We start from the raw sequence: 25,510 nt of genomic DNA on the forward strand, positions 1-25,510 counted from the left end.
TCTTAACTCCCCCTAAAGGTACTGTCAATCATTTTTCAAAGGGAAATGATTCATAAAAATTGACAGCTCCTTATTTGGGTCACATAGTAGCAATTTTCCTCTTCAGTATCAGGCAGCAGACATTTACCTTCTCACATTTTCCCATTTAATACAGTTTCTTGCAACTGTTTGGCCAGTAGATAGTATGGACATAAATCTATGGTTGCTTCTCTGGAAATACTCAAATAATTCATTTGCGAATCTCCAGACCACCATTGGATTAATGGACACTTTTCTAAGCATTTTTGTCTTTTCAGTAAATAAAATATTTTGATAATATAATGTTTAAAAGGGCTAAGTGACTGCAGTTTTTAATGGCTCTTGATGTATGAAACACCTTTCTCTAAAGGACATAGGATATATCTGCTTTTGGAATAAAAAGTAGAAGTGACACTTAGAGAAGGTCTTTCGTTTTTAACAAATTTCAAGATTCCTGTCATGTACCATATTGCAGTAGTCTGAAAAAAACTTTAGACCTGATTTAAAAAAACTGGTCCAGATTACGCAGGCTGAAACAACTATTTACCACGCCTGTTTCCCACTTGAGAAGATCCAGCTCCATGAATGAGTGGGAACAGTTCCCCATACTTTGCAAAGGAGTCACAGTGTCATTTCTGTCTTCATAACCTCTCTGAGAAAGTGGTTTGTGCTCTTCTGACATAGGAGGACACTGAGGCTCAAGTTCACAGAACTAGCAGTTAGTCAGACCCATTCAGTACAGGGTTTTACAAGAGGCCGCTTTTGCTATTTGTTGATATCTGTTAATTACATCAAAAGCAGCTAGTGGCATGCCAGCCCAGCTTCTAACATAAAGCAGTCTGGATGTGTGCAAACGTTCATGCCACCTCAACTTAGGCACTTCTCTGATCATGGGTCAGGCTTGGGATGTGGAGCTGTCGAGATGGCCCTTGTATCCCTGGAGATTCCACGAGGGACCGAGCTTGCAGAGACAGAGGTGAGCATTGACAGAGGTGACTTCACCCAGGAGTCATCGGCCTTCTAGTAGAACACCACTCTGATTCCTCTGGGAGATCACCCTCTCCTAGCACTTCCAGAGGTGTTGACCTCACACTTGCTTCCAGGGGAACCTGGCTGGCCTGAGCCATGCAGGGTGCTGCAGGTATTAGCGTGGTGACTGCCGCGGGCTGCTTTGTGCTGCTGGAACACCATGCCAAAGACTAGGTAATTTTCGATGAGCAGAGATGTATTGGCTCATGGTTCCGTAGGCTGGGAGGCCCAAGGTAGAGGGGCCAGCACCTTGCGAGGGCCTTCTGGCTGTGTCATCCCACAGCACGAGGGCTCAGAGAGGGGTAGAGAGAGCAAGAGGCCAAACAAGTCCTTTAGTAAGGAGTCCCTCCTACAGTAACAGCATTCACCCAGTCAGGAGGACAGGGCTCCCACGGCCTGATCACCTCTTCGAGTCCTGCCTCTTACCGTGTTACAATGGCTATTAAATTCCAACACAAGTTTGGGAGGAGACAGACATTCAAACTGTAGCACTCATCTCTCAGCGTGGGTTCCCGCATGCAGCTCACATGCATGAGCCCCCAGCATCTACTGTTGGGATTTCTGGGGAAATCCAGACCCTGCGGTTCTTTCTGCAGGACTAGAAGCTGAAAGAATGCATTTCTCACAGTTCTGATGGAGGAGTTGAGTCAGAGCCACAAGCCCAGGTAGCACTGAGTGCTGGGTCCAGCTCTACCTGAAGCCGCTGATCTTGTCTTCTTTTTTTGTTTTTACTTTGAAATGATAGGAGACGTAGAAGATGCAAAAGTCATAGAAGGTCCCCAGATACACTTCACCCAGCTAACCTCTTACACAGCCACAGCACAATGATCGAAACAAAGAGATTCACATCTGCATAAAACCAACTACAGATTTTCCTCATGTTTCATCCATTTGGGTTTGTCTGATTTTTTTCATGATGAGTGTGATGTTCCCAGAACCGGCACGTCGTCCTCAGGGAGTGGCGTCAGGAGTGCCTGATGTGGACGTGTCATTACCACTGAGGTTCGCTTTGATCTGAGGGTGGCGCCTGCCAGGTCTCTCTACTGTGAAGTTACTGTTTTCCCCTTGGGAGGTGCTTTCAAGCTGTGCACATATCCCATTCCTTAACCCTTTGCCTACCAACTTTAGAGTGTGTCAGGGGTCTCCCACCTCCCTCCCACATTAGTGGAGATTCTGCATCAAAGCGCCCCTTCTCACCCGCTTTGTCACTTGATTTATTTATATTAGTATAGACTCATGGACTGTTAGCTATTCCATGGTAAAAATCCGACACTACTGCTATTTGCTCATCCACTTGCTTCCCGGGGCCCTGTAAGCTCTTCCAGGCTGGCTCCTGTGTCCTTGTCAGGAGCACATCCTTACGTTCTGATGTGAGACGCTCAGGACTCATCTCACATCTTCCCTGCCTAGCCCTGGAACCAACCACTTCAAGGAGCCTTTTCCTTTCATTGAGTTTACTCTGTTCTTTTATGTCAACTGGGCCGATCAATGTTTAAGCCAGCTGGACTTCCTGTGGCCCCACAGCTGTAAGGAGCAGGGACAGGGACACTTCTTGGGACCTGCAGGGAGCTGAGTGAGCCTCCACTTGTGTGGACGAGGAAGGGAGTGCTCGCCTGGGAAGACCTGGGTAGTTTTCCGGGTCCTGCCTGCTGTCCCGGCCCTGAGCTGACACCATCAACCAGACACCTTTCAACAAGCACAGTGCGCACGCCATGAGCAACTCAGACAGAGAGGTTCTTTTAGAGGTGCCATGTTTACTTTTTATTGAGGAGCACAGACTGAGACAAAATCATCTTCCAGTTAGGTGAGGTTTTGAGGATCATACTAAAGAGAAGACAGGAAGACACCGGTAATGGTGAAGGTCTTGAGAAAGGGACAGGACCCGCAGACAGTGAGATCGGGGAGGCCCCGGACTTCTTTCCTCATTTCCTCTCCAAATGTCCCAAATGTGCAATGCATCACCTGAGACAGGCAGAAAGCATCGAGCTCTCTGTTCATCTCAATTCAATGACAAGCAGAACTTGTTATTTTTGAGATGGGGTCTCATTCTGCACCCGGGCTGGAGTGCAGTGGGGGCAGTCACGGCTCATTGCAGCCTCCAACTCTGTCTCAAGCAACCCTCCTACCTCCGTATCCTGAGTGGCTGGGACGACAGGCATGCACCACCACACCTGGCTCATTTTTAAAAGGCTTTTTGTAGAGACAGGGTCTTGCTACATTGCCCAGGCTGGAGTGCAGAGGTGCGATCATAGCTCACTGCAGGCTCCAACTCTTGGTCTCAAGCGATCCTCCTGCCTCAGCCTCCTGACTGGCTGAGACTACAGGCATACACCATCATGTCTGGCTAATTTCTTAAACTCTTTGTGGAGACAGTCTTGTTTTCTTGCCTAGGCTGGTCTCAGACTCCTGGTCTCAAGTGATCCTCACGCCTTGGCCTCGCAAAGTGCTGGGATTATAGGTGTGAGCTGCTGTGCCCGGCCAACAACCAGAGCTTTCCATGGACCTTGTGCTTTTGGACCTTGGGTATTTTCTGCAGGTCAAGCCATCCCGACTGCTCTGAGAACCTACCCAGGGTTACTCAGCTGTGACTTCAGGTCACTCATAAGTCCATTGGGTAGCTCTATCCGTGGACAGCTGGATTCATTTGTGTCTGTTCTCTGAAGTCATGGATAACCTGACAGAAGGGAAAGGAAACAGGGAACCTCCACTTCCCTGGGCAAGTCGGAAAAGGGCGAGGTGAGGGCGGGATTCCTTCTCGCCAGAAGTAGCACACGGAGCCGGGCCTACTCCTTCAGCTGGGAGACCTCATACAGGTACGCGGCCAGCATCTTGGTTCCCTCTATGTAGTTACGCCTGGTAGAGAGGAACACAGCATCATGTCAGCTGGTGTCATGGGCCAACACCCAGGCATGGGGTGACTCCTCCCAAGCCCAGACACACTCTGCCTTCTTCCTGGGGAGCACCCCCATCCCAGCCTGGGGGCCCTGAGCCCTGCTTGCTTTCAGAATTCAACCCCTCAGTTCTTAAGTGCAGCTTGAGTCTGACTGCTGAGCCCAGAGACCAGTCCTGGTCCCCTAGTGCCTGGGTAGTAAATGTCAAGCTTGGATCGTGGGCTCCTCCCATTGCCCGCTTGTCTCTGAAGACCAGGCCTCTGTCTCCCCGTCTTTCCTTCCTGAAGGGTCTTTGCCTCTGTCTTAGTCCCTAATCGTCTGCCTTGGTTACCCCAGGACACATCCTTGCCTTCTGCCCTCCTCAGCAATTCTAGGGGTCAGAGGCCTCTCCTAGAACTGCCCGAGACCCCTGCCTGCTGGGCCCCTCCTGCTCTCAAGACCGGCTCAGAGGCTGCGCCCGCTCTGTTGGAAGAATCCCCATCACGTCCACCCAAGTCAGGGATGTGTCAAAGCAGCAACGCATGCAGTTAGCAATGACACTGCAATTTCTCAAAAAGGAAACGGAAAAATGAACAGAAAAAAAGAAATGGAGAGAGGGTAGATGAAGTACTGAGATAAACAGAACGCTGCATGAACGTTCTCGTTAGCACCCCTCCTGCAAGGCCTCGTCCCGCCTCCCATCTGATGTTCTCACTTCACACAAATACAGGAGGGCGGGTCATGGGGTCATCACCTCCGCCCGCTTCTCTCGGAGGTGAGGCTGCACACGGGGGAGGGGGGCGCACGGGGGCCAGAGGGGGGCTGTGCAGGAGACGCCAACTGGGGCCTCTCCCTGGCCTCTCACCTGTTGAGCTTCTCATTCTGGGAGTGGGCTCCGTCATCTGCCGACCCCACAGGCAGCAGCATGACGTTCTTGCCTGTGGCCTCCTGGAAGGTCAAGGTCACGGGAATACTGCCGCCTTCCCTGGTCAAGTCTGGCTCAACACCAAAAACTGGGGGAAATGAAATAAAATAAATGGTGAGCTTTGGGGCCCCAGGGCTGGGGATCTGTCTCAGACCATGACTCAGCAGCACTCAGTCAGACCCTGGGCAAGGCCCTGGGGACAGCAAGCCTCATACAAGGCCCGCCAGGGGCCCGGGCTCATCCCACACACTGGCTGTCCTCATGCTGGCTTAACTGCATGCCCACGTGCCACAGCAGTGCCCGACGCAGCTGTGCGCCCATGAGATATAACAGAGTCCTGTCAGACACACAGAGGTCTCAATATGCATCTGCAAGGGGAGTGTCCAACCTGTTTTCAGGGCTCTTCTCCCAGCCATGTAATGAGGGTGACTGAAGTCGGAGACCCACGGCTTCCCACCGTGGCCCATGTACACCTTGAACTTGTTGGGGCTGTGGAGTTCAGCAAACTTCTGAGTTAGGTAGCTTGTGACCTAAACCGCAAACAGAATGGAGACATACGACGCTTTAGAAGCTTGGCATCTGATCCAACGCCTGTGACCTACGAGTCTGCTAGCAGGGCTCTACAGTGAGCCTACATCGGCCTAGGACAGGTCTGCAATGGTCTATGCTGAGTCTATGATGAGTCTCATTTTCTGTTGCTTAATACTCAGCTACATAACTAGAGTAAAGAAACGGGGGATTTCCTATCAAAAAATAAAACCCAGTGATTTCAAGGTAAAAGGCAATGTTTTAATTTCAAGCAATTCACTCTTTCCAAAGATCTTCCAAATGATGATACAATTTAAATTAAGTTGGAAAACAATGTTCCCTGATCTGCTTTATATTATGGACAGAATGTTTGCATGCCCTCAAAGCCCGAAACTCCATGTGACTCCATTTGGAGATAGGGACTTCACAGAAGTAGCTAAGGTGTGAGACGAAGTGACAAACGTGAGGAGCTGCGTGTGCCCCGTTCTGCTTGCCAGCCTCTTCACAAGCTCGACCCTACCCCGACCTGCAGTTTCGGAAAAGATGCTTTGAAGACAAAACAGGGAGAGCACACATTGCCCCATCTCTTGCCTGAATCGCTGCATTCCTTAGGAGATAAATGACCCCATCCGTATCTTTTCCACAGGTAAGATAGCGCCTGACCACCTGACCGTGTTAGTGGTTGTGCCTCTGTGACCCATAACCACACGTGCTCTTACACCGAGCCTCGTGGCTCTGCTGGAATGTAACATCCGAGCAGGTGCGATGGGATTCTGTGTGCATTCAAGCTCCGCCACCGGCAGATGAACTGTGGGCTGAGTTGCTCGCTCTCAGAGCAGCCTGGCCAACTCTCTCGAAGGCTGCTCCTGGGCCCCGGGCTGCAGTCTGCAGCCCTCAGAGAGATGCCTGAATAAAACTAACTTGAATTCTTTAAAAGCTTGGCTTTTTTTTCCTTTTTCTAAACCTTATTTAGACAAAGGTTAAATGAGGCTAGAAGGGCAGGATTCGGCCTAGGTGAGAAGACACTGAGAGCCTGCCCTCCGCCACATGAGGACACGTGGGGGCAGGGGCCACGGCCAGACGGAAGCCTCGTCAGATGCCACAGCTATGGCAGCTTGGTCCTGGACTCACCTGCCTCCGAAACAGTGAGGAATCCATTTCTGCCACGTAAGCCACCCGACCTGTGGTCTTTATTGTGGCAGCCTGAGCAGACTGAGGCGCTTCATAAATGGCCACAGGCTACATCGCATCCAGACCCAGGATAGGGCCAGGCACAGACCCAGGGACTCCTCCTCATGCCCAGACCTCAGTGTTCTGCATGGAGGGCTAGCCCCAGACTCCTGTTCCCAGCAGGAAGACTCCGACTCCACCTCCCCATGAATCCCAGCTGAGGAGGACAGTCAGAAGCTGGGCTGACCACAAGCCACCAGAGTCCCCTCCACATGGCACCGTGGTGGGGGTGGCTCCAGGACTTGGACCAGAACATGCTTGGCCCAATGTTCGTGTTTGGCCTGGAGCCTTGGGGTGAGGTCAAAGGCCAGATTTTGGCCTGCCTCATCAGTAACTTCCATGGGATGCATTATCTCTGATTAGCTTCTGAACCATGAATGTCATAATTACTGATGTGGCCGGAGCCAGGAAGTCGGGCACGCATGGCTGGGTGTTTGCCGAGTAAGAGCCTTGGTTACCCAAGTCTCTGCCCAGACACCTTGGCCCCACCCCATGTCCCGGCCCCACATGCCTGCTCACTGACGACTTCAGGAGTCATATTCGGCACGAGCCTGATGGAGAACTTGCCAACCACCTTCCTGGGAATCACGGTCTTGGCCCCCGAACCAGAGAAGGCGCCTTCAATGCCATGGAGGGAGAGAGACGGGTACCGCCATCGGTGCATGAGGATGTCTTTCTGCAGAAAAATCAAGAGGGTCAGGGACACCTCAGGCACTCGGTGCCAGCCCCATCTGCTCACTGAGGAGATGGGAATGTTGTCTGGGAAATCAGCAGTGTGAGGCAGGGCCTGGCCCAGGACCCTGACACCACAGGCCGGGGGTCCAGACGCAGGGAAGCCCGCTCCAGCACTCTAGAGCTGCGGCGACCCAGCACAAAGGAGGCCCCTGACTGGCTGCGCAGCCTCAGGGGAAGCATCTCACTCCCTCACTGCAGGGTGGGTGGCTCAGGTCCTCCACCTGGGGGAACTGGGAGAGCCACGCTGGTCACTGAGTACCTGCAGAACTGGGGCTATCAAGGTCCCACAGATATTGGGGCTCCTGACGAGCCACAGGCATGAGGAGGAAGAGGGGATGCAGCCCAGGCTGCATGCAGACCTCTCCCAGGCCCACGGGACACGGGTGTGCAGCACATTCCTACTGAGAGAGCAGAGCCAGGCTGATCAGCGCACCTGGCATGGCCTGTGACTACCAGTGATGCTGTCTCCTCAGACCAGGGGAGACCTCGTCTCCTGCTTCCCAAGTGTGTCATCAATGCCACGACCTTCCTGCCTGCCCCTTCCCCCTGTGTCCCTGCAGCAGCAGAAGGCAGGTCAAGAGAGTAGGTGTGCCCCCGAAGGAGCTTCCAGAAGGTTCCTCGGTGACTTAGCCATTGAATGTGTAGATTTCCATTTGTGAACCAAACAGCTCAATGTTATCTAGGAGGCATAGACAAGGCCCTAAAACCCCCTGCACAGAAGCAAACCCAAGTCTGAGGGAACAGGGCAGAGAAACAGGCCCACCTTTTCCCCAGCCCCTCCTCCCTGCACCCAACCCCTCGGTCCATGATATCTATCTCTGTTCAGTCACTGCTGTTGGGGACCTTCTCTTCCTGTTCCAGAGGCTCCTCCCTGAGGGGCTGAGTGTCCCCCAACCTCCCTTGTCCCCCTGATGCCAGCCAAGGCTCTGGCACCTGCAACATCCTCACGGGTCTCTGAGCTCCACCGTCTCAGCTCCGACACCCTGACCCATAACTTTCCCACTGTCATTGAGATCAATGAACTCAAAGCCTTGCTGTGGCTCACGTCTCCTAGGAAGACCCGGAGCTCCATGGCAGCCCCCAGGCCTTCAGGCTGGCACAACGGTATCAGTCCCAGGACTCACTCTGCTGCCTATCTGACCCCAAGCAGCCTACATGTCTGTGCTCCTGCTGACTCGGCACGCCAGCCTCGCCCTGCACCTCTGCTGGCCAACGGGACCCTCTGATCAGAGGCTCAGCTGCTCCCAGGACCACGACCCTCCTCTCATGCAGGCCCACAGCCTCTGGAACTCCCCAGCATGGCCCTTGTCAGGAAAATTCCCTGACAATTTTCCAAATCTGGAAAATTGCCTTCCAGAGTTCTTGCTAGCCTGTCTCTGGGAGACACACCTCAAGGGCCCAGCTTGGCCTTATTTCCCTTGTCTCCCAAGCACCTAAGTGCTGGATTCAATGGATGGAGGCTGAATTAATGGCACAGAACCTACATATACCTCATAAACCTATGGCCTATTAGAAGAGTCATGACCCACTTTCCCCCTAACACGTGAACATTCTACAGTTTCCACCCAGCACTCGGCTCTGGTGTGGCTTAATGGTCCCTGGGCCCAGCAGTAAGAAGGTTACTCTACGAACACGAACACAGCAGAGCCGCTGCAGCAGGTGACAGCCCGTGTCCCCTCTGCATGCTTCTCCAGGTCTGATGGAATCAAAAGTGGATTTTGATATTTAAAAATCCCAACGACTAGCAACCCGGTCACACCTGCTTTCGGAATGCCTGCACTGTTTGATGACTCGTGCACTGGACATTCCAGCTCCTTCCCTCGGGGACCCCCGGGACCCAGGGAAGCGGCAGGGCCGAGCCCTGAGCCAGCACCTTGCAGCAGTGCAGGAGGGCGTGCGCCCCCACATCCCTGGCGAACTCCTCTATGTCAAAGTCAATGTCGTCGTACAGCTTGTGCTCCTCTTCCGTCACAGCAGCCACAGCCTCGTTAATGCCGGGGATCAGGATGTTCCCCCTCTTGTCCACTAAAGAGCCTGAGGGAAGTGGGATAGGGTTACAGCACTCAGGGGGGAGCTGTGCAAAGGAGAGCTGCTTTTTCCTGCACCAACCCCAGGAGCCTGGCTCGGGAGAGACGCAGCTTGGGCCCCACAGCCACGTGGCTGAGGGAGGGGACAAGAGCAGCCACCATGGTCCACAGAATAATGTTCAGGGGATGCGTCCCAGCATGCATTGCCTCTCAGGCGCTGTCCAGGGCCTTAGGCTCAGCCAGTGATGTAATCAGCAGAACGGCCAATGAGGGAGCAGCTCAGGCATGCCCATTTCTTAGATAAGGAGACTGAGGAGCAGGTGGGGAAAGGGAATTGTCCTTGGTCATGGACCAGGAGGCAAACCAGCAGACTGGCTTCACGCAGCGCCACTCTGACAACCACCACACTGCCTGTGTGCCTTTTTAATGTGCATTCCACAAGAAACAAGCTGCTCCCGAACTGATGGGGGTAAACTGTGGGTGTGACAGAGTGGACATCACGTGGGTGGCTGGCATCTGGCAGGGAGGAAAGGAGAGCATGAGGGGCGGTGCGGTAAGAGTGGGCTATGGGTGGCCTCACCGCAGGAAGACGCTGGGAACAGCGCGATGGGCTGCTTGCTCTCAAAGAGCTGATCAAGCGAGGGGACGTGGATGGGGCTGGTTATCACATAAGACAGACCAAAACACTGTCCTGCGAGAGATGTCAAATGACCACATCTAGAGGAAGGACAGCAGCACGTGCCTCGAGGGGCCTGGCCAGACAGGACCTGGGGGCAGCTGAGTTGGCTGCTGGAGGCAGGGCAAGATTTCAACAGGTAGTGACAGGCACGGGAGGGTTTCAGAAGCAAAAATAAAACAAGGGGGCCTCTCAGAGGGACGAGTGAGTGGAGGGAGGGGGAGGTGCAGTTGGAAACCGAGACACAAGCTGGTTCATGTGGAATGCTGAAATGCACCAAAGCTGATGACAGCCTGGAAATCATGCCCGTCCACTTTCCCTTAAACGGCAACTGAACGCCAATCCTACACTTACCCATCAGCAAAACGAGATCTGTCATGGCCTCATGCACCGAGCCCCCGTACACCCCGGAATGCAGGTCTCTGTTGCTGCACTCCACCTGGACGGAAACAAAGGCCGCTGTATCTGGCTGCCTAGTGGGAGCTTATTTTTGTCATGTGACAGTGAATTCAACAAAGGGCATTTACGAGGCCTGACAATTTTCCAAATCAAAATCTCCTCTCTTAGGGAGCAAAGCAAGGCATTTCCCAAATTAAAACCTCAGGCAGGAACAAAAAAGACTCTTGCGTATGCCAAGCATGGATAAGCTGGTAACACTAGCCACAGGTACAAGCATTCCACAGGGCAATCTGCCTGCCACTCAGAGCCTTTTCTAGAAGTTTCATGAAGACCCTGCACCTCTGCTGAGGGCAGCCCAACATGAATGAGACCCGCCACAGGCCCAGAGCCTGAGACCCGAGGTCAGACCTCACCCTTGCACTGAGCAGCACATACCCAGCGTAAAGCAGCTGCCCGCCGAGTGCCCGGCTCCTCGCCTGCAAATGGGCAGAGGTGCAATGCCCCTCCCAGCACTGGGGGTGACACGGGGCCACCTATAAAACCAGAATGCTGCCTTGCTCAGAGTTAGGGCCCAGGGTAGCAACTGCAATGATTTCTAGCACTGTTCAGGTTATAAATGACTTCTGTAGACAGGACCTAATTTAATCACACATTACCCTGTGGGGTATTGGGAGATGACCACCAGCCAGTGAGAGGCAGAATCTGGCCCAGGCCTGGCCTTTCCCACGCTCAGTGCTGCCTCAGTTTCTCTTTTTTTTCTTTTTTGAAACAGAGTTTCGCTCTGTCCCTCAGGCTGGAGTGCAGTGGTGCAATCTCCACTCACTGCAACCTCTGCCTCCCAGGTTCAGGCAATTCTCCTGCCTCAGCTTCTCAAGTAGCTGGGATTACAGGTGCCCGCCACCACGCCTAGCTAACTTTCTGTGTTTTTAATAGAGATGGGGTTTCTCCATGTTGGCCAGGCTGGTTTCAAACTCCTGGCCTCAAGTAATCTGCCTGCCTCGGCCTCCCACAGTGCTGGGATTACAGGCGTGAGCCACCACGCCCGGTCTTGGTTTCTCTGTATCCCATGCAGTCAGTCACTTAGTCATGGGATAAGGAGCCTAAGTGTTAATGTATAAATATTTCAACTTTCAGAAGGAAGTGTTTCTTTTTTTTTTTTTTTTTTGAGACGGAGTTTCGCTCTTGTTACCCAGGCTAGGGTGCAATGGCGCGATCTCGGCTCACTGCAACCTCCGCCTCCTGGGTTAAAGCAATTCTCCTGCCTCAGCCTCCCAAGTAGCTGGAACTACAGGTGAGCACCACTATGCCCAGCTATTTTTTTTTTTTTTTTTGTATTTTTAGTAGAGATGGGGTTTCACCTTGTTGACCAGGATGGTCTCGATCTCCTGACCTCGTGATCTACCCACCTCGACCTCCCAAAGTGCTGGGATTATAGGCGTGAGCCACCGCACCTGGCCAGGAAGTGTTTCTAAAATGCTTTGTATGTGTCTGCATCTTCCGAAATGAACTAACATTTAATCTCCTCTCAGCTGCTCTAAGGCAGCATTGCAAATCACACTGACCTAGCTTGATGCTGCTGTGAGATTAACTCCTGATCACTGGAGGTGTTGCTGTCCACCTGGGGTATGGAAGCTGGGAACTGGGGCGCTAAGTGAGCCCTGTGCTTCTCTAGCCTGTGTGCCTGACTTCTGGGTCCTTGCCTACTTTGGGTTTGGAAGAACCAGGAGACTCAGAGGTTAGAGAAAAATGAAGCCGTAGGACTCAGCACTGCACCTCGATGAAGAAGTAGCAGATGCCCCTGAGGCCGTAGGTGACGCAGGGCTTCTTCTTCCCCAGCCAGTAGTTGTCAGAAATGCAGACATAGTCCACATCCTTAAAGAAGCTGTCTTTCTGGGCGAAAATCAGCTCGTCTAGGCCCTCAGAGCCTGACTCCTCCATGCCTTCGAGGCAGAACCGGATGTTGACAGGAATCTCCTATGAGAAGGGAACAGCACGAGCAGATATTCAGTTTGCGAACTATTCTTCTAGAAACCACACTCAGGATTACACATTTCAAATCTCCGGCCTTCTCCAGACCGATCACATGGGCCTCTGTGTGCACCTGTCGTCACCCTCTCCCCAGGCCCTGCCAGGCCACTGTGGCTCCAGGCCACTTTGACAGGTCCAGTCCCACCAGGTGGGGCTCTCTGCAGCCACCCCGCATGACCGAGGAGAGCTTCCAGGAAAGCCTGTGCTGCTCCCTCTGCAGTAAGGGCCACGACACAAAGAACACCACGTGAGTCCTGATTATAGCGGGGGAGCCACTGACGCAGGCGGCGTGGGTCCTCCCACGTGACCTTGTGCTGCTCCCGGGCACAGAAGTGCTGCTCTCCCTGAGGGGCCCGGTGGCAACCTGCACACCTCACCGAGTGTCTGGATCATGTTTTGTGGCTTCACAGCTGCTCTTCTGACTCTAGCCCGCACACCCAAAGGTGAAAAAATGACGTTGTACACAAAACTGGTGACTTACCAAAGGCCAAACAGCATAAAGAACAGCAGGGCCTAAACGAGGACTCAAGGCCACTGAGTCCTAGACTGCCCTGTTCATGGATGTGCTTCCTCCCCCGCCACCTCCTCCTCCGCTTCTGCCCTTCACATAAAAGCTTCCACAGGCCCTCTCCCCGTGCATAGCCACCTGTCATCCTTGGTTCCCCCACAGCCTGAGGTACCTCCACTGCAGCTGAGGCTGAGGGCTCCACGGGGCCAGAGTTCGGGAGGCTTCCGAGCTCCTGCCCAGCATGCAGGCTCTGCCATGCCAGGCCAGGTGGTTCTGGGCATCACTTTCCCACCATGTAAAGTGATCCCCTGGACCAGAAGGGCTGAGACCCTTTTCAGAGCTAACATTCCATACTTGGTCAAAAATGCTTATCTTATTCTTATTTCATCAGGATACAAGATAAAAGTAAGATGCAAAGATGTCTACACAGCATGATCACAACTAGGCAAAAAGCAACAGAAAATCCTGGTAGATTTCAAAATACTGTCTTTGGATTCTAGGCAAGTATTTTTCTCTCTACTTGTCTGCTTTTTAGCAAACCTTGAACAATGAGCAGATATTTCACAGCTTTCTTTTGTAGAGGTAGAGTCTCACTCTGTCACCCAAGCTGGAGTGCAGTGGCACGATCTTGGCTCACTGCAACCTCCACCTCCCTGGTTCAAGCAATTTTCCTGCCTCAGCCTTCCGGGAGCTGGGATTACAGGTGCTTACCACCATGCCCGGCTAATTTTTGCATTTTTAGTAGAGATGGGTTTTCAGCATGTTGGCCAAGCTGGTCTCGAACTCCTGACCTCAAGTGATCCACCCACCTCGTCCTCCCAAAGTGCTGGGATTACAGGTGCAAGCTACCGCACCAGGCTGGAAAATACATTTTAAAAAACAGAATTTATTTTTAAGAGGATGTGAACCACACAGAGAGAGTGAGGGCCTGTGTGATGTCACAAAGCATGCATTACATTCTAGCAAGGAACCACACTCACAGGGACAGTCAGGGGCCGAAAAGTCACATTGTCACATTGTCACATTTCCTGCAGTGGCAAAAATCATGCTGAGTTGCCAATATTATGACCTTTGAGCAGCTGTAAAACAATTAAACTTTGAATGTTTCCTAAAGTTGGAAAACAAACCTGTACTCTTAAATCCGAGTCACCTGTGCGGATAGGGGCTGGGGGGTGCCTGTCTTCTCTTTTCCTGTGAGCTTTACAAGCTGTTGTGTGAACAGAGAGACTGTCTTCCTATGGCTCAGATGGAACCTAGGCCCAGGCAGGAGTCAGCATAGGGGGCATACCTGGTCTGTTTTCTGATACGCTTCCAGGGCATTCATCCAGCCGGCCACGGGGCCCTTATCATCAGTTGAACCTCTCCCATACAGCTTGCCTAGAACAGCAATCCACAAATTCATAAATTGATGATTACAACGAACCCAGAAGCAGCATATCTCGAGTGCGCATCTGATGACCCCTTAGCAAAGCAAACACGAGGGAGCCTTCTCCTTCCAATCAGGAGCCCCAAGTCTCCACCCAACACTATCATTAAATGTGCCAAAGAATTCGCCATCATTGAAGAGATAAGCCACGTGGATGCTCCCACGTCACCCCTTCCCTCTCCCACCATGGTCACAGGGTCAGCGGGGGGCATGGCTTCCTGCTCGGTTAGGGCGGAGACCTCCAGTCTAACTTCAGGAAGCTGTAGCCAGCTGCTTAGTTCATTAAAACCCATGTACCAGAAGCAGCAGGGAGCAATGGGGACTGAAGCCCGGTTGCTCAGGAACCTAAGGCACCTTTGTCAAAAAAGGACCGTAATCTCACCCCCACCCAATTGTGACACTGAATTCGAGAAAAAACAGAGAACTAGCATGTTTATCATTTAGCCTCTACTTCTAATTCTGTAGTTCTCACTCTGAAAACTACAGACAAGGCACTGCTTGTAATCAGTCATCAGTCACAGTGGCCCCTCACCACACTTGCTTCTGAGGAAGCTGACAACACAAGCGACATCTCGAAGACAAGGCCCCCCCTTCCTCCATCCTCTGCCACATGGTCCGGCCTCATGGAACCAGACTGAGGAGGGAGCCGGCCTCAGGGCACGGCCCTCTGCTGGGCCTGGGTCTTCCCAGCCAGTCTCCCAACCTCCCGGGGCTCAGCCTGCTTCCCAGGTCCCGCAGTCTCAGCATGACCCAGCCCACAGTAGTATGAAAGGCATCACTACCTGGGGAGTTTTCTTTCATGAATGAAACCCAACTTTTCACAAAAACTGAAGATCAAATATAAACTCTTCTAAAAAAATTCCTTATCCCTGTGACAAACACTGAACAACTACGGTGGCTGACACGGTGCTGGCTCAGAGCTGCAGACAAATGTGACCTGCCCCCACCCTCCAAGACTCCTTGACAAGGAGAGGGAGGCGGTGTGGCTGGCAGTGACGCTTCCCTCGGTACAGGTGCTCCTCTTCGACAGTCAGGAGCCTACTGAGGCCGGGACAGGGAGGGCTGAGAGGGTCGTCGGAGACAGGCCTCAGAGGACGAGGCAGTGGTGATGGGGCTGACGCCCGTGCAGGTGCAGTTCTGAGCAGCACAGGCTCCTGGGGGCTGCACGTGGTCCCGTGTGGCTGGGTACAGGTGGGAGAAGGGGAGGCAGAAGGCAGGCAAGGGTAGGGACCCTCTGTGCCATCCTGAGTCCTCCAGGGGGAGTCAAGGAGAGAAGTGGCATGCTGAGGTCACTCTGGGAACAGCCTGGAAAAGGAGTGGCACTGTGAAGGCTCAGAAGTGGGAGCGGGACCCAGCACGGGGTGGGAGGTGGAGACAGGGGGCTTTCAACATGGGAAAGGCAGTGGCCTGAAGGAGGGCCTGGCAGGGATGGGGACCCAGTTCCTGGGGCAGGTGGCAGAGAGATGGTGCCATCCACGGAGACTGTGAGAGAGAAGACAAATAGTAAAGACAAGGACTTCTGTTCAGAGAGAGCCAGTTTGAGCAGCGAGGGCCCGGCCAGCAGACACACCGGACCATGCTCGAGGGGCGCCCAAGTGCACAGAGAGGGTTAATTCTACAATCGACCACAAGTCAGTAATTCCACTGTGACAATGATAATGGCATAGAATCACATCTCATCAAAAACCTTGCTTTCAGTAAAATTTTCAATTTTGCACAGTAATGAACACAACTGACACTGGGGCAGGAAAGGTTAGAGCACAGAGGCAATGATCCAGCTGGAAGGGCTTCGATGAGAAGAGGCTGGAACTTAGCCCGGAGGGGCCCGCCACCAGGGCGGGAGGATTCCTCATCTGGTCAAACGCGGTCTTGTGCAGGCACATGTAGAAATTCAGAATTGAAAGTGGAAAGTGGAAGGCCTTTACCCCAGAAGAAGCAGGAAGAAAAGAGGTTGGCCTGCGGGGTCACTCACAGCACGGGCCTCAGAAGGCCTGTAGGTGCCCGGCACACAGAAGCACTCAGTGAATAACAGCGACATTGCCACCCCAACCAGGGAAGCTGGGGTGAAGGAGGTCACTAACATACACTGCAGAAGCAGCTGTTGGTCAGGACAGAGGAGGGGTACGAGGGGACAGGCTTTTCAGGACAGCCCTGCTCCAATTCGAAATTTGCATTCTGAGAAGCGTCAGTAGGAGAGGAAGCCTGGCTGACCCAAGTCACCCCTAGTCACGGAGAACTCGTTTGCACACGTGAAAACAGTCTTTCCGGAAGGTCAGCGACAGAGGCACATGTGAGAAACCTCCATTTCTAGCTTATGTTAAAAACAGTCTGTACCAGGTACAGTAGCTCATGCCTGGAATCCCAGCACTTTGGGAGGCCAAGGTGGGTGGATCATCAGGTCAGGAGTTCGAGACCAGCCTGGCCAACATGGTGAAAGCCCATCTCTACTAAAAATACAAAATTAGCCAGGCATGGTGGCGCATGCCTGTAGTCCCAGCTACTCAGGAGGCTGAGGCAGAAGAATCACTTGAACCCGGGACACGGAGATTGCAGTGAGCCAAGATCTTGCCACTGCACTCCAGCCTGGACAACAGAATGAGACTTGGTCTCAAAAAAATAAAAATAAAATGAAATAAAAACAGTATGTACTGGAAACAGAGAAAAGCAGACTAGCAGTGACTTTGCAAAGGTCCTTGCTTTTCCTCTGGGCACACGGGCACGCAGTGCTCACCGTCTCGCTCCACCAGGGTGAAGGGTTCACTGTCCCAGCCGTCCTCCAGGGCCGCAGGCTGCACGTCCAGGTGCCCGTAAATGCACACCGTCTTCTTCTGTGGGTCGGAGCCCAGACTGCCGAGCAGAATAGGAGGGAGCGGGATCTCCGAGCCATCAGGGAGCTGAGGGTGGAGAGGAAAGGAACCGAGGACAGCTTTTGTTGAAGAAATTCGGTATTTACAGTGGAGATTATTAAGACTTTGAGCTTCCTTATCTGTCCTCATCAATCAACCTCTATTGTAGAGTTTAAGAGCACACTGTTCAATGGAGTCACTAATTAAGGATTTACTTCCTTGTACTCCGGAGCACATATACTCAATCATGTTTGCCAATTGCAGGCAGTTTGGTAAATTTTCTTTCTTTCTTTCTTTCTTTATTTTGAGAGAGAATTTCCCTTTGGTCCCAGGTTGGAGTAAGTGGCGTGATCCCAGCTCACTGCAACCTGTGCCTCCCAGGCTCAAGTGATTCTCATGCCTCAGCTGCCAGAGTAGCTGGAATTACAGAAGCCAGCCACCACACCTGGTTAATTTTTTATATTTTAGTAGAGATAGGGTTTCACTATGTTGACTCCATGGTGGTCTTGAATTCCTGAGCTCAGGCAAACCACTTACATCAGCTTCCCAAAGTGCTATTACAAGTGTGAGCCACCGCACCTGGCCGGGTTTGGTAAATTCTGAAAGGCTGATTTTCTTTGACTTTTATATAACAAAACATGCAGGCTGAGTTCGGGATGCAACTTAGTTTATTTTCTGAAATCATGGTTAAAATCAATTATAATCTTAAATCAGAAGATACATTGTTGAAATTCTGTACATAAATGACAATTATGCATACAAAGGGATATAAACCAAGAGAAATATATATATATAATATCTTTATATCTAAATTTACATTTAGCCATTCTAAAAATGTAGTGATAGCTGGTACTCCTTCTGAGCTTTGTCTGAAAGGCACTAGTGTTCCACAATCTCACAGGCATGGAGGACGGGACAGGCGTCCCAGCCCACGCCTGCACGCAGATGGAGGTGAATCATAGGAAGGGAGGACGGGACAGGCGTCCCAGCCCACCCCTGCATCTAGATGGAGGCAAATCAATCTTAGGTCTTTTCCAACTTTCACATCAGGTCAATGGTCTTCATCTTTTACTTTAGACCGTGGCCCACTCAGGCTGTACAAAACTCCTGTGACCATGTAGCTCCTCTACCAGTCCTATATTCCAATAGAAAAAAAAACCATGATCATCACAATGTGTCACAAGCTAGTGGCAGGGCATGGTTTTAGCTGTAGCAGGAAGAGACTGTTCATACTAAACCACGACATATTTACATATTAGTCTAGTTACTAGAAAATACTGTTCATAAAAATAGGTATTAATAGACACATCACACAAACTAAACTGATAATGAAGTTAAATTAACAGTTGGCAATTCAGAGGTAAAAGGAGCGGTCACTGAAATGACAACTGGATCAGGACAGTGCTGGTGATGGGCCTCCGGTCTCAGAGGACCCACGGCCTTGGCAGTCCTAGTTGGCCCTCAGCTGCTTGAGTAGAAAAATCATTTTCAAATGATAACAGAGTTTCTCTAAATAAATTCCCATGCAATATAGAGCTCCTTTGAAATACTTTTGCATTTTCTAAGAAACTGCTCGGGCCCATGGGTAAAATTGTTCTGAAATGCCCAACATCACCTTTCCGTCATGAGCCTGAAAATACTCCAATTTCTGCACTGACATAGGAAAACACCCATCTCCACCTTCACCACTGCCTCAAGTCGCCATCACTCTGAAAAACGGAATCCTACCGCCACACAGACATGTAGGAAGACAAGAGAAGATGTGTGGTCACCCCATACCGCAAACGTCTCGCAGAAGATTTCCACCAGTGATGATATCTTTTAATTCCTTCATAAAAATCGGTATTATGTAATTCAAAATAGTATAACGATAATTAGTTTTTAATGAAAGGCGCTTTCTTAAGAACTGTGCAGCATTGTCAGCGATCAATGAAGTAAATATAACTATTGTAATAAACAACTCCTAAAAATGATTTGCCGCACCTAAATTTTTTAAATATATTAGGAAAACAAAGGAAAGGGAGCAAAGTGAGTCTGACCCTAAAAAGAAACAATATGAAGAAACTTGGTTTATTCTCCCAAGAGTGGGGGAAAAGTTGCTGGGAAGCCATAATATACCCTAAGTCAATTATTAAATTTGTTTTCAGGAGAAAACCTGAAATGAACAGCACTGCCTGGGAGGCCTGAGCTTGAACCTGCTCTGAATGAGCCTTCTGTGGGCTCCCAGTGGACACCGTGCCCGGCCTCCACTCTCCTCCACCATGAAACTAGCGCACTAAACTGAACGGCCACACCCAAGCTTCTAGGGCTGTGATTTCAGCTTGACACCCAAATCATCAGGCCAAAGAACCAAGATAAGCCAAAGCTTGTTATTAGATCAAAGAATATAAAAGAATATTACAAACTTTGAAAATATATGGCATGAAACATGCAATTAACATGAGGCTGAAATCATCTGAAATAAACAAGTGAAATAATATACGGTAAGAGGCCGGGCACGGTGGCATGACAATTTGGGATGCCAAGGCAGGCAGATTGCTTGAGACTAGAAGTTTGAGACCAGACTAGAAACGTGGTGAAACCCCGTCCCGACAAAATACAAAAAAACAAAAACCAAATAAACAAAAACCATATATATACATATATATATACACACATACATACACACACAGAGTAAATCTCACTCAACTTCATGGATAGGCTTTTAGAAACTGACTTTAAGTGAACAAAACTACCTTATTCAAGGACCTGTTGTACGTTGTCTTGCCTGAAATTGCAGTTTCTAAGAACCTATGGATGACATGAGTACTTACTCTACCACGAAGTGAGATTGTTCATTTAGGAAGAAAACAAACCATTCTTACCTGTCAAAATCCTGCATTGAAAAGCAACCAACCGCCAAACAAAGTATCTCTTATCAAAAAGTGGCTCACACCTGTAATCCCAGCACTATGGGAGGCCGAGGGGGGTGGATCACCCAAGATCAGGAGTTCAAGACCAGCCTGGCCAACATGGCAAAACCTCATCTCTACAAAAAATATATAAATTAGCTGGGCGTGGTGGCATACACCTGTAATCCCAGCAACTCAGGAGGCTGAGGCAGGAGAATGGCTTGAACCTGGGAGGTAGAGGTTGCAGTGAGCTGAGATCACGCCATTGTACTCCTGCCTGGGTGACAAAGGGAGACTGTCTCAAAAAAAAAAAAAAGGGCTCAGAGATGCAGCACTGTGTGTGTGAGGCTGGGGGTTGGGGGAAGTCTTTATCATTTTTAAATGGACATGGATAAAGTGTAACTTCCTAGTTTGTATCATTTTTAAATGGACATGGATAAAGTGTAACTCCCTAGTTTGTATCATTTTTCAATGGACATGGATAAAATGTAACTCCCTAGTTTGTATCATTTTTAAATGGACATGGATAAAGTGTAACTTCCTAGTTTGTATCATTTTTAAATGGACATGGATAAAGTGTAACTCCCTAGTTTGTATCATTTTTAAATGGACATGGATAAAGTGTAACTTCCTAGTTTGTATCATTTTTAAATGGACATGGATAAAGTGTAACTCCCTAGTTTGTATCATTTTTAAATGGACATGGATAAAGTGTAACTTCCTAGTTTGTATCATTTTTAAATGGACATGGATAAAGTGTAACTCCCTAGTTTGTATCATTTTTCAATGGACATGGATAAAGTGTAACTTCCTAGTTTGTATCATTTTTAAATGGACATGGATAAAGTGTAACTTCCTAGTTTGTATCATTTTTAAATGGACATTGATAAAGTGTAACTCCCTAGTTTGTATCATTTTTCAATGGACATGGATAAAGTGTAACTCCCTAGTTTGTATCATTTTTAAATGGACATGGATAAAGTGTAACTTCCTAGTTTGTATCATTTTTAAATGGACATGGATAAAGTGTAACTCCCTAGTTTGAAAGGTTACTGATGATTGCTGGGAGCAGAATCTCAGCAATCCTCTAAGAATGACTGTTACATTAACTTAGTCCTCAGTAACTGTCAGCAGTTCTGCTTCCCGGAGAAAAATGCTGAGTGCCACAAAACCTTTGCCCTGATCCAACTGAAGCAGTCACGTACAGAACTTACCACCCAAATTGGGCACGTCCTTTTTGGTTTGTTTTAAAGATGAGTGGGCTATCTGAAGCAAAAGATCTTTTAAGAAGTCGTGGAGTCTTGTCAACCCCTCAGGCAGAATCTGTGGTCCTGCAATGCAAAGAATGCGGCCTCCCACCTTTTGTTTTCCGATGTCCACCAGCTCCACAGAGCCGCCCAACTGCCTGACATCTGCAGCGGCAACCTCCATCATCTTCCTGATTTCGCCTCTCTTCTCGGGCCACGCGGACACGCTCTGGATAGACACCCATTTTGCAAGTTTCTGTGGTGGACAATAAGCAACGAGGGATTCTGAAAAGGTGTCCTTAAGGGCGAAAAGGCTTCCACGGTGTTGCCACGTTCCAGACACACATGGCTGGCTCGCCCTCCGCGGCTGCTGCACTTCAACAGGTGGACTCCAAGAAGGACAGACCCATCACAAGTGCTTTGTGTTTCAGATTTTAAAAATTGTTTGTACTGGGCCGGGAGCAGTGGCTCACACCTGTAATCCCAGAACTTTGGGAGGCCGAGGCGGGTGGATCACGAGGTCAAGAGATCGAGACCATCCTGGTCAACATGGTGAAACCCCGTCTCTACTAAAAATACAAAAATTAGCTGGGCATGGTGGTGCGTGCCTGTAATCCCAGCTACTCAGGAGGCTGAGGCAGGAGAATTGCCTGAATCCAGGAGGAGGAGGTTGCGGTGAGCCGAGATTGCGCCATTGCACTCCAGTCTGATTGACAGGAGTGAAACCTCGGTCTCAAAAAAAAAAAAAAAAATTGTTTGTACTAACCCTGTACCAAGAACTAGAGTACACAAGAAAAATGTCAGAAGGTTTATTTTTAATCATTAAGGAGGAAGTGAATGTAAAATGTATCAGCTTCCATAAATAAGTTTTTATCTGAATCAGACTAAATTACAACTGAAAGATACAGAAAAGACCCACTGTCGCCACTGTCCAAATTAACTTATTTATCATCCCGACAATGGCCATATTTTCCAAAGTATAATTTTTAGAATGAGAATTCTAAAGATTTCATCTGAAATGTGTCTACGAGGAATAAATTTAAAGCACAATGCTGTAAGTTAACATCAAGAAACAGACTAATATACATTATTAAATGACTTAGAACATGCTTCATGCAAACTATTTAATCTGTAACTATCACAAGAAATTGATGGAGATGAAACAAAAATCTCAATTAGATTCGCTATTCTTAGAAACACATATTAACACTTTCTGTCAAAAACCAAAAGTGTAACCTATACCATGAGAAGAAGCTAATGGAACAAATCTCTAGGCAGATCATCTAACCCTGAATTTAAATGGCATAATTCATATTAGCTCTTGACAGTTTCTCTGGGCCCCATGGGATTAAATCAGATTTTAATGTTTCCTAAAATGAATATTCCCTTACCTTAATGTAGCGATCCTGATTTTCATCAATATACTTAAACAGGGTAGCGAGGGCTGCCATCTTTCAACCAGACCCCAGACCGCAGATCTTGAAGGTTCTTGGAAGGAAGAGGAACTGGTCAGTCCTGTCTCTAGTGGAGACTGACTGGGCGACTGGCCCAGAAGGCACTTGTTCAGAATTGTAAAGTGCTGCTCCACCCTCCAGGCCAGCATTGCAACACCCTCAGCCAGAGAGGCTCCAGGAAGTGACTGCGGCCTCAGACACAAAAGCTTTGGGAACCAGTTAGAGGCTGGGACTAATCTTCCCTTCTTTACTTGGAAGGAAAAACTACACAAAATACTGTGTCCACAGGTAACAGAGGGAGGGCCTGGGTTGAAGAAAATATGATGAAAACTAAAAGTAGGCACTTTTAGTTTTACTAGGACTTTAATAAAATGTTTACACTCTTAAAGCACAAAGATAATTTCTACTTTCTATTATCCCAGAGGATACAGTCTCTTCAGGGAATCCCAGCAAAAATGTCACATCCTGTGTCCACGACCACAAAACCATGACACAGACGACAGAGCCCAAGGAAAACCAGATTCCGTTGAAGAAAGTTGATGATCTTAGTCCAGACACAGCCAAAGGGCAACCGCTAAACCTCCACAAGCCCCTCACCAAGAGAAGAGGCCACGCGGCCTCTAGGGTGCGTGCTCTCACCTGCTTTCATGCATGACACCCAGCAATTTGTGCCCCACTCACAGATACAGGCGAAAACACATTATTAGACTATTTTCAGAAGTCAGAATGAATGCAATGTGAAAATGATTCTGGTATTGGGACTTTCATAACTAGCTTTCTGCAGCAGAAAGCGCCCAGCTATACTGAGCAAATTCAAGACTGCGGGGACCTGAAGTGCCTTGAAATCACAGCTGCAGAGTGACAGGACCCTACTACAGCCCCGTGTCTACATGCCAGACAAACTACCTCTGCCAAGCTACCTGTGTACTGACGTGCTGCACGTAAAGAGCATTGTTTTCTTGGAGACTTTATCCACCGTGACACCCAGCGTGGCAGCTGTTCAAAAGTGGCTGTTGCTGTGCAGGGTGATGAAACTGCAGGGCACTGCAAGTCACAAACGTGATTTCTATATGGGTGGGAGATGCAGCCGCTGCGTTCTCAAGTGCCCTCTACCTCCTCTTCAAACACCAGCCACATAGCATGGAATATTTACATACCTCCCAGCCAGTTTGGATCTCTCCACTGAGGCACTCATCTGGAGGAGCCTCAAGTAAGACGGAGCCCATGAGCATGCTGGAGAGACGTGTTTCAGGGTTAATAGAACAAATTGTTCTCCACCTGTTGCCTAAAATGTACACAGGGAAGTCACCTGTTCACATTAAAAGAAATCCTATTTAGCAGGACAATATGCTACATGTGGTGATTTTCGTTTGGGTTTCCAGTTATTAAATGCCACAAATCCCAGGCTCACTATGGAACATTCTCATTAATATGCTCTTGTAGTCAAATTAACCAATGGCATTGTAGCTACAGTCACTCAAAAATATAGTCATGTGCCATCTAACAACATTTCCGTCAACAACAACGGTGGTCTCAAAAGATCATGATGGAGCTAAAACGTTCATTTTCTGTCTAGATCTGTTTAGATACACAAATACCTACCACTGTGTTAAAACTGCCTACAGTATCCAGTAAAGGAACATGTTGTATAGGTTTGTAGCCTAGGAGCGATAGGCTACAGCATACAGCCTAGTGTGTAGAAGGTTGTACCATCCAGGTTGGTGTGAGCGCACCTCAGGAGGTGCACACAATAGCCAATCACCTAATGGTGCATTTCCTCAGAATGTATCCCCATCCTTAAGTGACATATGACTGTAATTATCTAAGTTACAACTTTCACTAAAAGAGAGGAAACAGAGATCAGCTTGTTCCACCATCGGAGATGGGCTAAAAAGCAACTCCTGTTAATCACTCATCCAGTCAAACCAGGTTAGGCCAGGTTCCAGTTTCTCCTCCCACTCACACTTCCGGGTTACTCCTGTTTCATCTCCGCCTGTTACAAAGCCATTAAATGGAACCATTTTTATATGCTCTGGAGAACACCACTAATTAAGGTAAAAGCAGTATGTTGGATTGAGCAAAAGCAAGCATTATCTTTTCAAATGACACCTCATTCCCCTCTAAAAATCTAAAGTTCATATGGAGTAACTTTATTTATTCATTTAAAGACAGGGTCTCGTTCTGTCACCCAGGCTGGAGTGCAGTGATGCAATCTTGACTCACTGCAATCTTCGTCTCCCAGGCTCAAATGATCCTCCTGCCTCAGCTTCCCAAGTAGCTGGGACTACAGGTATGCACCACCACACCTAGGTAATTTTTGTATTTTTTTGTAGAGACAGGGTTTTGCCATGTTACCCAGGCTGGTCTCGAACTCCTAGGCTCAAGCGATCTGTCTGCTTCGGCCTCCCAAAGTGCCAAGATTACAGACATGAGCCGTGCCTGGCAAGGGAGTAACATGATTTGAACATTGAGACTAGTGGAGGGAAGGAGAAATTGCAGTGGCACCTGGAACTGTCAGCAGTACACACCAATGAGTCTTCTGGTTCTGAGAATCTCAGTCCCTGTTCTTTGATAACTGAAGGCATATATCACACAAATAACTGAATCACACCTTCAATTCTGTATAAGAATCACTAAAAGAGGGGTAGGAATCTCCAATCTGCCCAAGCTAGA

General features: G+C 49.4%; 1 protein-coding gene across 3 annotated transcripts in view; it reads right to left on the minus strand.

Annotated features, from left to right (window-relative positions):
* Nucleotides 1-2,781: 2,781 nt before the first annotated feature.
* CNDP2 (carnosine dipeptidase 2) overlaps nt 2,782-25,510 on the minus strand; it is a 35,537-nt gene continuing 12,808 nt past the window's right edge. For 2 of the 3 annotated variants that reach the window (XM_064379019.1, XM_064379020.1), the window contains 11 exons: nt 22,775-22,871; nt 21,496-21,639; nt 17,131-17,293; nt 14,262-14,350; nt 12,211-12,411; nt 10,393-10,477; nt 9,209-9,369; nt 7,112-7,276; nt 5,231-5,372; nt 4,783-4,930; nt 2,782-3,900 (listed from right to left, as the gene is read on the minus strand). In XM_064379019.1, coding sequence (XP_064235089.1) covers nt 3,831-3,900; nt 4,783-4,930; nt 5,231-5,372; nt 7,112-7,276; nt 9,209-9,369; nt 10,393-10,477; nt 12,211-12,411; nt 14,262-14,350; nt 17,131-17,293; nt 21,496-21,639; nt 22,775-22,834 — 1,428 coding nt within the window. In that variant the 5' untranslated portion in view covers nt 22,835-22,871 and the 3' untranslated portion in view covers nt 2,782-3,830. Of the gene's footprint in view, nt 3,901-4,782; nt 4,931-5,230; nt 5,373-7,111; nt 7,277-9,208; nt 9,370-10,392; nt 10,478-12,210; nt 12,412-14,261; nt 14,351-17,130; nt 17,294-21,495; nt 21,640-22,774; nt 22,953-25,510 lie in introns of those variants that run through there. The other variant, XM_021673534.2, reaches the window with a different exon arrangement.

Source organism: Aotus nancymaae, unplaced genomic scaffold (genome assembly GCF_030222135.1).
Source record: "Aotus nancymaae isolate 86718 unplaced genomic scaffold, 86718_ANA_hifiasm-v0.15.2.pri h1tg000020l, whole genome shotgun sequence".
Classification (NCBI taxonomy): domain Eukaryota; kingdom Metazoa; phylum Chordata; class Mammalia; order Primates; family Aotidae; genus Aotus; species Aotus nancymaae.